This window comes from Phyllobates terribilis, unplaced genomic scaffold (genome assembly GCF_046119375.1).
Source record: "Phyllobates terribilis strain yellow unplaced genomic scaffold, ASM4611937v1 Scaffold_11__3_contigs__length_659146591, whole genome shotgun sequence".
In the NCBI taxonomy this organism is placed as follows: Eukaryota; Metazoa; Chordata; class Amphibia; order Anura; family Dendrobatidae; genus Phyllobates; species Phyllobates terribilis.
The window spans coordinates 262,970,068-262,988,275 of record NW_027362771.1 but is presented as its reverse complement, the minus strand read 5'-3'; the positions used below and the strand labels follow the sequence as shown (position 1 = coordinate 262,988,275).

Here is an 18,208-nt window from a genome sequence, read left to right as displayed (position 1 = left end):
ACGGAACTTATGTGTAAAAACAAACAAAAAAAAACAACTTAAAAAAAACGGCAATGCCGTCACAAAAAGACGTTTGAAAAGGCATCAGAAAAGACACTTCAGGAAAAACACAGCTAGTGTTTTCCTGAAGTGTCTTCAAAAACGATGCAGGTACACCGGTGTCTAAAAGACATTATATGCACATAGCCTAACAGACTCTGCTTTAAGTAATTTATTAACTTCCCTTTGGGAGTACTGTAAAGTATATATACTGTAATGCAGCAGCTTGCTTGGCATTACAGTAATGATCCAGGGTATGTTTTGGGTACCAGGTACCTCCCCCCTCAGGTGACTGGTCACATGACTGTGGCATCACACAGGTCCTTTTGCACACAGAAGGTCGGATCACATGACTGTGACATCAGCAAGGTCCTGTCTGTGTGCACTGGATGGATATATAAACCCTGGTGCTTTTGAGACAGGGTGTGTTAGGCGTGAGGCCTGTTCCCATGTGGGACACCGTGATACAGTGAAGCCTGGCAGCCTGAAAGGTCGAGGCTGGATCCTGTTTGTAGATGCCAGTGGCCTTGGAGGGAAAGCCGGCTTGGAAGGCAAGAGTCCTGGAAGGCGAAGACTGGATGTGTGTGTGAAACATTCCAGTAGTCTTTGAGGGAACAAGGGCTGGAGACCCCCACCTGGGAAAGCCCTAAAGCCACAGTGGTGGCAAACCAAACGGAGTGAAGTAGCCAAAACCCGGCAAAGGTAAAAATACTGCTTAATGTGGACATTTATGCTATTACCTTGCTGAAGGCTGTAACTTGGGCCAAGTGGGCCTGTCTGCTACTTGAGAGACTCCCTAATGTTATGTGTGTAAACATGCCGGTGATATACTAAGATGGACTGTGTGAAAAGCGGTTTATAATAAACTGCAGCATTGTGAAATACCGGAAAGACATTGCATGTGTGCTTTAATTGACCCGGTGCAGCGAGTGTCCCCCAGTATGACTACTAGCGCTGCCTTACTAATTATATATATATATATATATATATATATATATATATATATATATATATATATATATATATATATATATATATATATATATATATATATATATATATATATATATTATATATATATATATATTTATATTTATTTCACACACATACACAGTACAGACCAAAAGTTTGGACACACCTTCTTATTTAAAGATTTTTCTGTATTTTCATGACTATGAAAATTGTACATTCACACTGAAGGCATCAAAACTATGAATTAACACATGTGGAATTATATACTTAACAAAAAAGTGTGAAACAATTGAAAATAGGTCTTATATTCTAGGTTCTTCAAAGTAGCCACCTTTTGCTTTGATGACTGCTTTGCACACTCTTGGCATTCTCTTGATGAGCTTCAAGAGGTAGTCACCGGAAATGGTCTTCTGACAATCTTGAAGGAGTTCCCAGAGATGCTTAGCACTTGTTGGCCCTTTTGCCTTCACTCTGCGGTCCAGCTCACCCCAAACCATCTCGATTGGGTTCATGTCTGGTGACTGTGGAGGCCAGGTCATCTGGCGTAGCACCCCATCACCCCATTATATATATAATATTAGTAAGGCAGCGCTAGTCATCATACTGGGGGACACTCACTGCACCGGGTCAATTAAAGCACACATGCAATGTCTTTCCGGTATTTATTATTATTATTATTATTATTATTTTTTTTTTTTTTTTCCAGAGAAGGGGGTACTTGTCTTAGAAATATTAGGAAACCCTAGTTCAGAATGTAATAAAGCTCCAACCACCATATAGTTTTATGATAAAAAATAGTGTTTAACCCCTTAAGAGCCAGGCCTAGTTTGGCCTTCAAGACCAACATCTTTTTTTTGTTTTTTAACATAATTACATTCCAGAAGTCACATTTTCTTTTTTCATTAAAGAAGCTGTATTAGGGCTTTTGTTATATATGTCAGTGGCAGCATGTGGGGGTAGATAGAACTCTTTACTTAACTTTTATTAACTCTTTATTTGGAGAAATAGAAAAAAAAGAAAAAAGCAAGTCCACTTTTTATTGATATTTTAAAGTCAGAACAATTACAGAAAACCAAGATTTATATTTTATATCTAACCATTTATTATTCCCACTTGAACATAACATTCTTTGAACACACAAATAATACACTGGACTACTTGTAGTGCAGTGCATTATCTCAGCCTGTCATAGCCATACCTATCAATTCTCCTCAATATTGTTGCAGGTGCTGATGGGGTGACAGATGAAGCGCACTTCCTTTGTCAAACTCCTTACATGCCGTGCTTGCCATTGACAGCGCAACTGAAACATTAATTGAGAGTCTGCGATTTACTGACAGTGGCCAGTGCAAACTCTATGGGGACGAATGATTGTTTGGTCCTCATTTTGTTTGCACATTGTCTGTAGCATGTCTTGATAACGTAGGTAAATGTGCTGCCGACAATATTTATTTTTCAAGCCTCATAAAAGACGCGATCAGCTAGCCATGTTTATATCTATTGGGATCAACGTCTGTAAGAGCACAAAGAGAGATTATCATTCCGTGAACGCCCCCAATGCACTGCTCCATGGTACCTGGAATCCAGAAGTATCCTGATATAGCTTTCTATCTGAACTACCAATAAAATATTGTGCAATTAAAACATTTTACAAGCAGGGTAAAGCAAACTATTTACAAGGTTACCCAACATGTTTATGTAAAATGGGGAACTGGACTATAGAATGAGGTTTGCAATACTCCACTATTAAAAGCAATGAATCACTTTATTTTTGGAGCCGTATTTACTGATATACTCTTCATTTTAAAAATTGGTATATTGGGAAATAATTTACAGAAAGATCACAATTTGTGGTCAACTGGAATCTAGGTACATACGACATGCATCACTCACCCGGTTCATGATCATTCCACTTATCTCCAAAACAGACATATCGGCTTTCTTGCAGTCATTGCCCTCCCACACTATAGCACTGACTTTTTCAAGCCCAGGATTGGAGCTGTGTAGCCAAGGCAAATGGCTCTATGAAAAGAAAAATATCTTATGATACATTACCTGATCACTAGACAAAGCAGAGGCTTCAAGCATATGAAAGTTACTGCCTAGAGGATTCATATAAAGAACAGTTCATCTGATTAATGTACAAGAGCTTATGTATAAACCCAGCTGTGAAACACAACATGCCAAAATGAGTCTAGACATTATGGACCCGATTCATCATTTGCAATTTCTTGAAGACACTTTTTAGCTAGTTTTTGTGACAAAGTATAAATTAAATATATATACTTCCAGTTTTTGTCACGCACAAGCAGGTAGTGTGGGGAAATCTTACAGCTTCTTTATGCACATAAGTGGAGGCGCTAGTGTATCTGCATAGACGTTTTTGTGACTTGTTAGCATTAAAAATTGTAAATCTTTTAAAAAGTTGCAAAAATTTGTCGAATTGAAAACTCCTCCAGAAACCTTATTCCAGGGCAAAACTTAAAGGGAACCTGTCATGTCCTAGCAACTATCTACACTGCCCCCATAGCGTTGTTAGTGATGCAATGTGCATCACTAACAAGCTTTTTTCATTAAAATCGGTGTCAGAAGAATGATTTTATAACCTTATATATACTTTGTCCTACCTGCTCGTATTCAGTCATAGGGGTGTGATCCTCACATTCTGTCATGGGCAGCACCGCATTCAGTCACTGCTGGCGCCGCCCACATATTTGAATATTGCTCCCAGGAAGCGCTATTATTGTGGGGCGCATGCGCATTTGTACATGTCCGGCCGCCTGCGCAGTGAGGCTGTGAGATTACCAGCTTCACTGCGCATGCGCTATGACGCTCTATTCACCGCGCGGGAACATAGCGCGTGCGCAGTGAAACTGGTAATCACACAGCCTCACTGCACATATGCGGGGCATAAAGCGTCATAGTGCATGCGCAGCGAAGCTGCAAACTACACAGCTTCACTGCGCACGCGCGGAGAACATGGCACGTGTGCAGTGAAGCTGGTAATCACACAGCCTCACTGCACAGGCGGCCGGACATGTGCAAATGCGCATGCGCCCCAAAATAATAGCGCTTGCCGGAAGCAATATTCAAATATGTGGGCGGGCCAGCAATCACTGAATGTGAGAATCACACCCCTATGACTGAATACGAGCAGGTAGGACAGAGTATAAGGTTATAAAATCATTATACTACCACCGATTTTAATGAAAAAAGCTTGTTAGTGATGCACATTGCATCACTAACAACGCTATGGGGGAAGTGTAGATAGTCGCTAGTGGTGCAAATAACTTATAGGCACAAATGCTAAAAGCATAAAAAAGAAGCATATTACTCCAGAAAAGTGGAGAAACAGCAATGACAAATTGGGGTCTATTTGTGGAACATTTCACCATTTGTTTCTTATTAGGCCAAAAAAGTTTGGTGGCGATTCAAGATTGGTGTAGCACAAGCTTGCGCTTCACCAGCCTTGACAGGGCGAATGGGGCCGAATTCATTAATAAGTGCAGGCTACTTAATGAAATCGGTGCCTCTTGTAAGGATTGTGTGCTATTGGAGTAGCATTTCCGGTGTAGAAAACACAGGCAGATTTGATGAATTCAAGGGGAAAGGGGGCAGAGCCACATGCCAGCTCCTCCCCGTTCCGTCTATTCCAGCGGAGCTAATTGAAAGTGGTGAGAAAACACCAAAAGTTGCAGAACTATTGGGCAGCTCAGCGTTCCGGAAAATTTTGCGACTTTTCAATGTTTTTACTCCACTTTGGTTTCCAATTCGATTAAAAGAGTAAAATGACACATACTTAAAGAAGCATTCCTCCCATCAAAGTTTTTATCTTCTTAATATATTGCAGTTATCATATTATACAGCACTGTGTACTTAGAATTGCTCATTTTGCCTTTCTACCCAGTTAATTCTTCTCTTTGCTCTGCTCTATGTACAAACAGGAAGTCTCTTGTCCCTGCAGAAATCATTCCTCTCCAACTCCTGAACCAGCTGGGACCTCCTGCCCCCTGCCACTGACTTGTGCTGTGACTTATGACTCACACAGGGAAAAATTACCTCCTGTTTCTACATAGATCTTAGACGGATTCAGCTTTTTAGTTTTTAATCATATGATGTCACAGACCTAATGGAAAAGAGAAGAATTAGCTGGGTAGAAGGGAAAAATTAGTAATTGTAAGTATATGGTGCTATATAATAAGATGATTGCAATATATTAAGATGATAAAATGTTTGATGGGAGTACTTATTTAATTGAGTTCATAAAATCTGAAATCAGATTATTTTTTTAGCCATGTAGACAACCCCTTGTACTATGAAAACAGGTGTACCTGGTGAAAAGGGTCATCTCTGAATTCCCTCTTCACACACAAGTTTCCATGATTGTCAGCATCGGTCTCACTGCTGCAGGAAGAGCGGCACTCGGCGCAGTGCAGTAAGTCTTCCCATAGGACATCTTCCGTTTCAGATTCGGGCCGGGTGCTTTCAGAATCTTGTCGAGAACTTGAGCAGCGTGAGCTACAACTGGTTCCTGATTTTTGAATGTCCTAAAAGAATATTTTCATTATCCAACATTTGTGTAATCCATCAGCATAGATATTTCAACTTCTTATTACTCAATATGCAAGAAAGGTAAATAGCTCATAATTCTAAGGAACAGAATGTCTCTGTTTAAGGGTGATCCAATCATAACCCTACAACTCAGAAAAGGAATTAAATATAGAAAAACTAAAATCAGCACCAAATTAACAGAAACCAGTCAGGGTGATACCACGGGATATTAAAAGTGCAGTTCAATGCTTACATCTGGTCACAAACAGCTGATCAGTAGGGGTTCTGGTTAACAGACCCCCATCGACCTCATATTGATGACATATCCGAGTGCCACTACACTATTGGCAAGTGTGAACTGAACATAACAGATACATATTGAATAGTTGCAGTTTAGAAAAAAAAAAAGAAAAACACTACATCAGTTATAACATATTATTGAAAACCGAATTGGAAAATAAAGGCTGTATGTCATCAAATGTTGGCAAGACACCGTGAGATGATAAAAGTATAAAAACATCAAGGATTATTATCATTAAAACATGTAGATTGTGGACCTATATATTAAACAAGAAGTAATAAAATGGGAATTAAAGACACACCTCGATAAATTTATATATTAAACAGCCAATTACATATTGGATTGAATATTAAATTATTTTTCTTCAGCAATTAAAAGCTAAAGGATGCAAACACAATGCCATACCTCTCTGGTGACTGAAAGTTATCAACCTGAGTAAATAAAACAAAAGAGATATCTAACCGGACTGACTGATATTGGAAAAGGTACGCTCCCTCAATTACACTTAAACGCAATGGGAAAGCCACAGGGAACATGATTTAATTAGAATTCGATTTCACTTAAAAGCTTGGCACTGGCACTGCGCTCAATACCAAAAAATATTCTAAATACAGTGATAAATGCAAGAGGTTAGGGTGAGCAGAACTTCTAGATAGCCTAAAATGTCCAGTAGAGGATCTTCCTCTAAATCACATCAGGAGCAAAATGAAGAGGATAAATAAAGACGGTCTCAAAATTATTCTCCTTCTAGCTGATTATTTTAATTAACACAACCATCAGCATTTCAAAGGCACTCTTCAGGGGTCAGAGCAGTGGCTTCCATGTGAGGCATTGATGCCACCCACCGTATATACAAGACCAGGCTCCTAGCAGAATGTCAGTCTGTAGGAAGTGCAGGGATTGGACTGAAGAAGAATCGAAGAATGATTGTCCAGAGAAGTAAAGGTGAGCGCTACAATGAGTCCTGTGCCATGCCAACAGTAAAGCATCCTGAGACCACTCATGTGTGGGGGCTTTTCATCCATGGAGTGGGCGTACTCACAATTTTGCCTAAGAACACTGCCATGAATAAAGAATGGGATCTAAGCCACCCCGATGAGCAACTTCGCCCAATGATTCAGTACAATTGGTGATGCACAATGCTTTTTTCCAGCATGATGGAGTACCATGTCACAAGGGAAGAGTGATAAGTGGCTCGGTGAACAAACACATTGAAATTGTGTGTCCAAGGCCAGCAAACTCCCCAGATTTCAATCCTATTGAGAACATGTGTTCAATCTTCAAAATGCAGATGGACAAAGACACAACAATTGTAATATTTCAAGCACTGATTAGGCAACAATGGGCTGCCATCAGTCAGGATTTGGCCCAGAAACGGATATCCAGCTGCCAGGGCAAATTGTAGAAGTCTGGAAAAACAAGGATCAATGCTGTAAATATTTTAATCTTTATATAAACTTGATGAATTTGTCAGTTATAAGTATTACAACCTATGAAATGCTTATAATTGTACTTCAGTACCCATAGAAACATCTGACTAAAAGATCTAAATAATATAATAATAATTTTTATTTTTATAACGCCAACATATTCCACAGTACTTTACAATTTCTGAATACACTGAAGCAGCAAACGTTCTGAAAACCAAAATGTGTCAGTCGGGAAAACTCTAGGCCACGACTATCTCAAAACCGTTGACTGCTAAAGAGAATGCCTTTGAAATGTGTACTAGGCTCATTTCATTATTCGCTAGAGGTAGTATAATTTTCCTACATATACCCTCTGCTCTTTGCTTGTGCTGTGTATTATGGAAAAATCCTCTACTACGCTAGCTCTAAATTATTTGTCCTCCATGCAAGAATTCTAACGACCCAACACGTTTCAAGCCATTAAAGCCCAATGCTTTCATAGTTGTGAAAAATAAAAGGTTACATGACAAGGTGGACTCATAATAAACTTGCCATTTACTGTTGAAATTTATCAGAATCATTTTAATTTGGACAACTTTTTAATGCATACCAATGAAATTGATGAGAAAAAGTGGCCCTTTCAGAGATCTCTAACCTAGTATACTTTTCTGTGAAAAATGTCAACAAAATAAGAACATTTACAGCATCGTAAAGTTCTACTCGATCCAAACCTTCAGAGCACAAGCTCCATTATCGTGTAGTACCAACTTGATGTACAGTACATTGCAGATTTGTGAGACGTAGCTGGCAAACGCTCAGACGTAATCCCACTGTGAACATCCATTACATGCCTCACAAGATATCCGCAATACAGAGATAATACAAAAATCTTCAAAAGTCATTGGGATTGCTGTACAAACCAGAAGGAAAAGCGTAATACGGTGAGGGCAAAATGAGCTCTGTAGACTCTCTAGATTTCTAGCACAGAGGAAAGAGAACGACGATTGATATTCTACCTCAGTTGTATAATGCTTTTTGTAATGATGAGACTTTCGGTTCCTAAGCATGCTGTCACCGTGAGGCCGGTCCATACTACGGCGTGCCGAATATCCAGTGCTTGGGTCATCTTCACTGGAGACTTCATCTGAGATGTTAGCAGGCGACCTCGGCATATCCTGGATATCGATAAATGTATGGGATACATGAAAAGCATTAAATAACACAAGTATAGGATTTCTATAGCTCATACAATTTTTTTTTTTTTTTTTTTAATTATTATTTGTAGGTCAATCTGCCCAAAAGGCAACACAATTGAAGGGAACATGGAAATACTTTACAGTCAGAGTTTATAAATAATTTATGGTAACATTTCACAAAGGACACCTAATGAGCCAGAATGCAGTGTATGTGCCATCGGAATACAAAACACAGATGTTAAAGAAAATGCTCTAGAACATAAGTAGGAAATAAGGCAAATGTGCATGTTTTGATTGGTAAGACAAGACCATCTACATGCCCTCTGTCCTGCTGAAATATGTAGTTTTGTACCACTGGGAGACCATTAGCTTCCTGTTAATACAAGTCAGCAAAAACATAAAAAAAGTTCAATTACTTAGAGAGGTTTCCATTTTTCTTGAACAGAAGCGCACCACCCATTTGCTTCCTGGAGTGGGGTGCATTCCTCTTGTTTGGCAGTATTAGCAAGCTGTGCCCTCTCTGATATAGCAAGCACATGCAGATTTGCCTCTGGAGCATCAGAGGGGCACAGTGAGAATGGATGTGAAAGCTGGTCGGATCCGGAGGTAACCGTGTGCTCCAGAGATCCGGCCAGCTTCAGAGCAGCACTTACAATCTCTATTGGAAAGAGCTTATAAGCAATGCACATTTTAGACTGCCACTGCTAGACTATATTGGCGACTGGTAATCTAAGTAATGAACAGTGAGCAATAGAATCAAAAATGCTTCCATTCTTGAAAACAGAGAGGATTGTTAATCACAAGTAAACTGCAGACTTTACCAGCACTGTGCAATTTTACCCAATTAAGATATGGAGACTAAACCTTTAAAGCAAATAATGCCAAATAATATAAACTAGAAGTAGGTTTTGGAAATTACCATTTTGGTTGTATTGTACATTGCCTTGGTTTGGGTCTGATGTGTCCTGTTTGTCGCTGCTGCCCATGTTGCCTCTTCAGAGTGGATCATTTCACTTTGGGGCTTGTGCACTTGCACCCCATCCTCGCTGCTTTTACCTGTTAATCTCCCCTCTAATGACACGTAACCATTGTCAGTTTCTGTTGATTTGTCGATGGAATTTTTGGCTTTTTTTGAACTGAGGCAAAAAATTTGATAAAGTTAGGCAAGAAATTCTGGATTTTCCAATCATTTCCATGAAAAAAAGATAAGTAAAGTGACTGGAAATTAAATCAGTAACGTAGTTTCAAAAAAAATGTCTGGACGGTAGATGAATGGTATATATATATATATATATAAAAAAAAAAAATTAAGAATAAAGCTGTAATTAAAACAATAATGAATGAAGTGACACGTGACCATCACAGCACAGTGAAAGATCCAGGATTATACATTATAGATGAGTAACATAAAATGCTCACGTTAATTGAACTGGCACTACGGATTAAGGGGTGACAATTTAGCAGTCTGGTCATTTGCAACAAATTTTATCGAGATTATAAAATGGGATTACCGCAGTATATGGCATAATAACCTTGCTGTACGGTAATAGTTAGGCGTCATAAACCTCATGTAAAACTAACAGAGTACCTTAGAACAGGCCTTTCATGATGGTGACAGTCACAGGCCAATGGCTAACAACACAAACTGCAACACACATCTTGCCCATAAAAAATTCTGATAAAGTTTCAACACTAACAAATGTACAAAAAGTTTTTACGACAACAGAGATATACAAAAGTACAAAAAAATATAGATCTACTTATTCTACACATTTTATTCTGCAACTCTACTTTCAATTTGGCCCCAAAGTCTTGATAAAAGATTTGAGAACCCAGCAAGTAAGAGAGAGAAGCAAGAGAACATAACTGCAAAACCAGACAGCACATCATCTGATCTATGGACACAAAATTGTATTTATTTTGAAAAAATAAAAATAAAAAAAGTACTACATTCAGAACAAAAAATAAGAAACTGTCCAAATGCAATGAATTATTTTTACAAACAGTTGACAATGGTCTAAAACAACAAAAGGGGTAATATTTTACCAATTACCTGCTTTTCCTGTGCGGATGCTTCCTAGGTCCCCCACCAGTCTTTGCTCAGCTGGCTCAAGCAATGACATTTTGAAATTGTATGTGGCCTGAAAATCATAGACCACAGCAGTCACCTCATTGGTGTCAACACTTCCCTGGTACAGCCAGCGATTGGCAGCAGTGGTAAAACAAGTGCTCACAACACACTGCTGAAGCATGGTGAACAGAGACCAGCTGGGGACCAGGCAATAGTCAACATGGGAACTGGAGTAAAATATAAGGGGAGAATTACTCTTTTGGATTTTAGACCATTGTATGCCATCTGTAAAAAATATCAAGCAATTAGACATCCTCTTTGAAGAGGACCTGTAACTTGCCATAAATATAATATATATTATATTATATATACAGTACAGAGCAAAAGTTTGGACACCTTCTCATTTAAAGATTTTTCTGTATTTTCATGACTATGAAAATTGTACAATCACACTGAAGGCATCAAAACCATGAATTAACACGTGGAATTATATACTTAACAAAAAAGTGTGAAACAACTGAAAATATGTCTTATATTCTAGGTTCTTCAAAGCAGCCACCTTTTGCTTTAATGACTGCTTTGCACACTCTTGGCGTTCTCTTGATGAGCTTCAAGAGGTAGTCACCGGAAATGGTTTTCACTTCACAGGTGTGCCCTGTCAGGTTTAATAAGTGGGAATTCTTGCCTTATAAATGGGGTTGGGACCATCAGTTGTGTTGTGCAGAAGTCAGGTGGATACACAGCTGATAGTCCTACTGAATAGACTGTTAGAATTTGTATTATGGCAAGAAAAAAGCAGCTAAGTAAAGAAAAACGAGTGGCCATCATTACTTTAAGAAATGAAGGTCAGTCAGTGCGAAAAATTGGGCAAACTTTGAAAGTGTCCCCAAGTGCAGTTGCAAAAACCATCAAGCGCTACAGAGAAACTGGCTCACATGAGGACCACCCCAGGAAAGGAAGACCAAGAGTCACCTCTGCTTCTGAGGATAAGTTTATCCGAGTCACCAGCCTCAGAAATCGCAGGTTAACAGCAGCTCAGATTAGAGACCAGGTCAATCCCACACAGAGTTCTAGCAGCAGACACATCTCTTCAACAACTGTTAAGAGGAGACTTTGTGTAGCAGGCCTTCATGGTAAAATAGCTGCTAGGAAACAACTGCTAAGGACAGGCAACAAGCAGAAGAGACTTGTTTGGGCTAAAGAACACAAGGAATTGACATTAGACCAGTGGAAATCTGTGCTTTGGTCTGATGAGTCCAACTTTGAGATCTTTGGTTCCAACCACCATGTCTTTGTGCGACGCAGAAAAGGTGAAAGGATGGACTCTACATGCCTGGTTCCCACCGTGAAGCATGGAGGAGGAGGTGTGATGGTGTGGGGGTGCTTTGCTGGTGACACTGTTGGGGATTTATTCAAAATTGAAGGCATACTGAACCAGCATGGCTACCACTGCATCTTGCAGCGGCATGCTATTCCATCCGGTTTGCGTTTAGTTGGACCATCATTTATTTTTCAACAGGAAAATGACCCCAAACACACCTCCAGGCTGTGTAAGGGCTATTTGACCAAGAAGGAGAGTGATGGGGTGCTATGCCAGATGACCTGGCCTCCACAGTCACCAGACCTGAACCCAATCGAGATGGTTTGGGGTGAGCTGGACCGCAGAGTGAAGGCAAAAGGGCCAACAAGTGCTAAGCATCTCTGGGAACTCCTGCAAGATTCTTGGAAGACCATTTCCGGTGACTACCTCTTGAAGCTCATCAAGAGAATGCCAAGAGTGTGCAAAGCAGTCATCAAAGCAAAAGGTGGCTACTTTGAAGAACCTAGAATATAAGACATATTTTCAGTTGTTTCACACATTTTTAAGTACATAATTCCACATGTGTTAATTCATAGTTTTGATGCCTTCAGTGTGAATGTACAATTTTCATAGTCATGAAAATACAGAAAAATCTTTAAATGAGAAGGTGTGTCCAAACTTTTGGTCTGTACTGTATCATCATGAACGAGCATTCCTAGGAACGCTCATCTATGATAATCTTGCAGTCTAAATAAAAGCTGCTAATCCCATTCAATGCTTGGTCATCAATGAAAAGATCTTTTAGTTAGCAAGAAAAGATAATAGTCCTTGGCAGCATATCATCGTTCTGCCAAGACCATGGCAGTCTGTGCTGCTCAGTGCCAATCGTTAAGTGTGGTCAGCCTGTGTAAACAGGCAATTAATTAAACGCCGAATGGTAATTACATACTGTTCGGCAGTTGTTTACTGCTGAAAAATCGGATAAAGTAAACCCACCTTATGTTCTCCATAATCTGGCTTTTATTTTTTTCTTCTTGCACCTTTTAACTCCAAATATATTGCCCCATTTCCTTGTAAATAAATCTAGCCTTTCTAGCCAACTGGACTTGGTCCTCAAGAAAACTCCAATAGAGAAAAGTTGAGGACTATGCCCATTTGTCTAAAAAGACTTGATTTATATACAGAGAAGCGGAGTCCAACCTAAGAAATAGAGGCACAAAAGATAAACCACACCAGGACTACAATGGAATTTACACCAGGTAAAAAAACATCATGACAAGTGAAAAGCCCTATTTAAAGCAAAATTAGAAGCTAAACAGGCAGAACTTTATGAGAACTTATTACATTAACCTGATCTTTACTAATCCACATTGGCAATCATCAAACTGTAACCACGATGTACGGGTAGACTACATCTCTAAATGGGGAATGTGAAATGTGTATTATACAAAACTTGATCAGAATTTTTAGAGCATTCAAGACAACACATACAAATAAGCGGCACAAAGATGGACAGAAAAATAATATATAAGGAGGTACACAATATCCCTTCTCCTGGCAAGAAGACTTTTTGTGCATTTCCAAATAGAAAGAAATTAGATCTAAACCTGCCAACTATAAACTATGTATGAGGTGCTGCGCCAAACGCATTTCTGTTTCACTGCCATGTAAATTTTTAAACAGGTACAATTTCAAGATCAAATGAATAAACAATCTAACTAATGTCTTCTGCTCAGACGTCAGTAACACTCCTCCACCAAAAAGGGTTTTTCTCTACAAGTCAGATAGAAATCATATAGTAGTAGTTAAATCCTTACATTTCCGTTTCACAGTGACGTCTGTTATTAGGGTTTTTCATCTTATCCCCATTTCAGATCCATGCAGTAATGAATGCTGTTCAGTTATATGATATCACATATATCAAAAAGTTGCTCTATCCGACCACTTAATATTTGTCCCAAATTCTGTTATCACTGTATTCAAAGTGATTCTTTCAATGTTACATTTTTGTGGGTTTTCACTCCCCAAAATAGCTAAACATTTGGAGGTTAGTGGCAGGTTAAGTATTAGTGTACAGAGGATATAATAGATACCGGATGTAAACTACAGTGCCAATCATTTCCAGAGAAGGGATACTGCATCTCTCCAAGAGAACAAAGCTCGGAATAAATACAAACCCTGATAAAAAGAAAGCAGCATGCCAGATATCTCTGAAGACTGCGCCAATACTGTGAGAGCTGCTTGTACCGTAGGTCTGCAAAGTCCCCTCTTGTGTATTATCTGTAGTACTAGAGCCATCGCCTTCCCTATGTACTTCCAAATGTGCTGCTTTTCTTAATTTCCTTCAGCAGAGAAGATGAAAAAGTCGGAGGGCCTTCATCATTGACTTGCATTGATGCAATGAAACAATGGCTGTAGCTGGGCTACATTTACAAGTGCAGTGTTTATATAAAGAGGAATGAACCATCCCACGTCAGACTATCATCCCCACCTAAAATGAAGACCCTAGCCAAGGACATGGTTAAGTAGCAAAATCCAATCTAAAAAAAAGTGCATCACCCGACAGGAAAAGATGCGAAAGACACAAAAAAAACTGCTAGGGGAATACCCCAAGAGAAATACAGTTAGGTCTAGAAATATTTGGACAGCGACCGAGTCTTCATGATTTTGGCTCTGCAGGCCACTATTTATTATTTAAAGTGAAACAACTGAGATGCCATTGAAGTGTAGACTTTCAGGCTTAAAGAGGCTGAACAAAAATATCCTGTGAAACGTTTAGAAATTGCAACCATTTGTCTACAAAGCCTCCTCATTTCAAGGGCTCAAAAGTAATTAGACAAATTAACTTTGCCATAAATAAAATGTTCATTTTTAACACTTTGTAGAGAATCCTTTGCAGAGAATAACTGCCTGAAGTCTGGAAGCCGTGGACGTCACTAAACGCTGGGTTTCATCCTTTGTGATGCTTTGCCAGGTCTTTACTGCAGCTGACTTCAGATGTTACTTGTTTGTGGGTCTTTCTGCCTTAAGCTCTGTCTTAAGCATGTGAAATGCTGCTAGATGGGGTTGAGATCTGGTGATTGAATCGTTCATTGCATAAAATTCGACTTCTGTGTCGTTAAAAACTCCTGGATTGCTTTCGCAGTATGTTTTGGGTCACTGTCCATCTGTACTGTGAAGTGCCGTCCAATCAACCTTGCTGCATTTGGTTGAATCTGAGCAGAAAGTACAGTCCTGTACACTTCAGAATTCACCCGGCTGCTTCTGTCATCAGTCACATCATCAATAAACACTAGTGACCCAGTGTCATTGGAAGCCATGCATGCCCATGCCATCACACTGCCTTCACCATGTTTTACAGATGTGTGGTGTGCTGTGGATCATGAGCTACTCTAAGCCTTCTCCATACTTTCTTCTTTCGATCATTCTGGTACAGGTTGATCTTAGTTACATCTGTCCAAAGAATGCTTTTCCAGACCTGGGCTGGCTCCTTTAGATGTTTTTTTGGCAAAGTCTAATCTGGCCTTTCTATTTTTAAGGCTGATTAATGGTGTACACCTTGTGACGGGCCCTCTGTATTTTCTCTCATGAAGTCTTCGCTTTAGATGTTTCAGTATCAAAGTCTAGCATACTTACTGGAAAGTGTTCTTCACTTGGATGGATGTTGTCAAGGGTTTTTCTTCACCATGCAAAGAATTCTGTGATCATCCACCACTGTTGTCTTCCTTGGACATCCAAGCCTTTTTGAGTTCCCAAGCTCACTAGTGTGCTATTTTTTTTGCAGAATGTACCAAACTGTTGATTTGGCCACTTCTAACATTTCTTCTCTCTCTGATGGATTTCTTCTTTTTCTTCAGCCTAATGATGGTCTGTTTCTCTCCTTTGACAGCATGTTGTGGTTTCACAGCAAAAGTTTCCAAATGCAAATGCCACACATGGAATCCACTCCAGACCTTTAACCTGCTTAATTGATGATGGATTAACGAGGGAATAGCCCATGCAGCCCATTAAGGAGCTTTTGAGATAATAGTCCAATTACCTATAGTCCCTTTAAAAAAAGGCAGCTGCATATTAAGGAGCTGTAATTCATAAACCCTTACTTCTATTAGGATGTGAATACCCTCAAATTAAAGTTGAGAGTCTGCACTTTAAGACCATATTGATTATTTACGGTAACTGTATCTTGAATGTGTTTTAGTAAACAACTAAAATGCCAAAATTCGTGTCCCTGTCCAAATATTTCTGGCTCTAACTGTAGCTTTATTGACCATTCACAGCATTCATAATGATCTTTTTTGATTTATTATCTCAACATCAATATACAAAGCTTTGAACACTGGCTGGGTCGGTCTTAAGCACTGGTGTTTGAAACAGATCCAGTTGTAATCAGGGGCTTGTAAATATCTAATTTTTCTGCGCACCTGTGAGGAAGAAAATGGGAGTGGTGAGCTGACTACATTTGCTGCATAATATGATGCTACACTAGATAAAAAGATGAATCTTTCATTTCTTGTTTAATAAGGAAGAATATTTGCTTCCAGAAATATCCTTATTTTATATTGTTTGCACAGTTTTTAATACACATTGAAAGAGATTGTCCATATTATGTTTATTTTAGCACGTGTTGGGGACATGATTTTGTGGCACTTACTTATTGCTTGACCTTCTCAAGCACTTATTAGTACAGCGTTCCTGTCTACAAACTGGCTGCAGATGGAGGAGCATGCGACCAGACCTGTCCATCAGACTCCTCTGATCAAGTAATACTACGCATGGGAAGCCCGTTATTTCACTGGAGAAGGCTGGCGGACAGGTCTGGTCACATGCTGCCTACCAGAAGCCATATTGTGGACAGGAGCGCAGTGCAGCCTGTAAGAAAGACCAGAATACTTATATATTAGTAAGTGCCACAACATCACGTCCCCAACACATTAGTTAAAAAAAAGATGAAATGGAAAACCCCTTTACAGGATCTGGCCACCACACAGGGATTTTCTTTTTACTTAAAAGCATGTATTTTTGGTTAAAAATCAATGTGGCAATGGGGTTTCGTTAAAAACTATGCATGGTTTTCTTTCTATATCTCCTTTGGTGCAGGCTATTGCTGGCTGCAGAATGAGCTAACTGAGAATCTGCCAGTGATCATTCTGACAGGAGTTTATAACTTATTTTCCTTCTGCTGCGCTCTTCTCATCTGTTTTCTAACCACAAAATTCAGTTCATCTTTAATGTAGTCAGAATTGAGCTGAGAAGAGCTCAAAAGTAGGAAGAGAAGAGTGGCACTGCAGATTCTTTGTTAAAGGGAACCTGTCACGTGAAAAAACACTATTAAGCTGCAGATATTAACAGCGTTTTTTCATGTAATAGTTTCCCTTTAACACATTCTGGAGCAGTGTGTAAAGTAGAGGCAGCCTCAGGAATACCCTGCTTGGCAGAAACCAGTTTTAGATTATTGCACGGCATGACCAGGTAGTAATTGTAAAATTGGGAGCATAATCCAATGGTGTCTAGGTTTCCTCCCAGGGTACAAAACATACAGATAGTTATAATTAGCTTTGATCTGTACCACGTGAGCAATAACATTGGAGGAAAAATGATCTCCATCATACTGATGGAAAGTAATCATGTAATATAATAATTACAGTAAATCAGTATATGACACATAAGAGTATGAAAAGCCCAGTCATAATTCATGAGGATTACAAATGAATGGCAAATCCTAAAGCATGAAGGACGCTAGAAGTGCGGCTCCAGAATGTGTCATGGAAAGACTTCTAATATACAGGTTATTTCGATGCCAGTATGGTTACACTTTCGCTCCTCTCAGCAGGATGTAGTTTTAGACAATTTCAGGGCCTAGCTTCGTTGAAAACCCAATGTCACAGCCCATGTCTACACTGTGCAGGAATACCCTCCCTCCGCTCAAAAGAAAGCCAAGAATGCGCTGGGTGGAGATAGGCAAAGGTGCAGAACTGTACCTGTGTCATGTTGTACTCACTATACTCCAAGGGTAGAACCAGACTGGGTCTAGTCATTCTGCTGCCGCTGTGCCTCAAATGTAGGCATCCCTGACAGGTAATTGTATATTACGGGCACAGTATGTATTACTGAACAATCTGAATTGCTGACATAATCTATAGTAAAGTCCTCATTATTAAAGGGGTTGTCCAGTGAATAAAAGGATAAATAGATCAGTGGGGGTCCGACCGTATGGACTTGCACCATTCGGTAGAATATGGCACCTTTGTTCCTTTAAGACTTGAGCGACACATGCTTGCCTGCCACTCCATTCATTGTCTATGGGGCTGCCGAAAAAAGCCAAGTGCACTGATAATCCAGTATAATGGACATTCAAGTGTTCCATTCTGC

The 18,208-nt window shown here is 39.4% G+C and overlaps 1 protein-coding gene across 2 annotated transcripts in view; it reads right to left on the bottom strand.

The window, feature by feature from the left end:
* The window catches only part of PHTF2 (putative homeodomain transcription factor 2), a 128,688-nt gene that overhangs the window by 22,986 nt on the left and 87,494 nt on the right, over positions 1–18,208 (bottom strand). The window contains exons 7-11 of one of the 2 annotated variants that reach the window (XM_073652289.1): positions 14,017–14,181; positions 9,388–9,604; positions 8,289–8,447; positions 5,343–5,558; positions 2,905–3,033 (exon numbers count right to left, since the gene is read on the bottom strand). In XM_073652289.1, coding sequence (XP_073508390.1) covers positions 2,905–3,033; positions 5,343–5,558; positions 8,289–8,447; positions 9,388–9,604; positions 14,017–14,181 — 886 coding nt within the window. The remainder of the gene's footprint in view (positions 1–2,904; positions 3,034–5,342; positions 5,559–8,288; positions 8,448–9,387; positions 9,605–14,016; positions 14,182–18,208) is intronic. The other variant, XM_073652290.1, reaches the window with a different exon arrangement.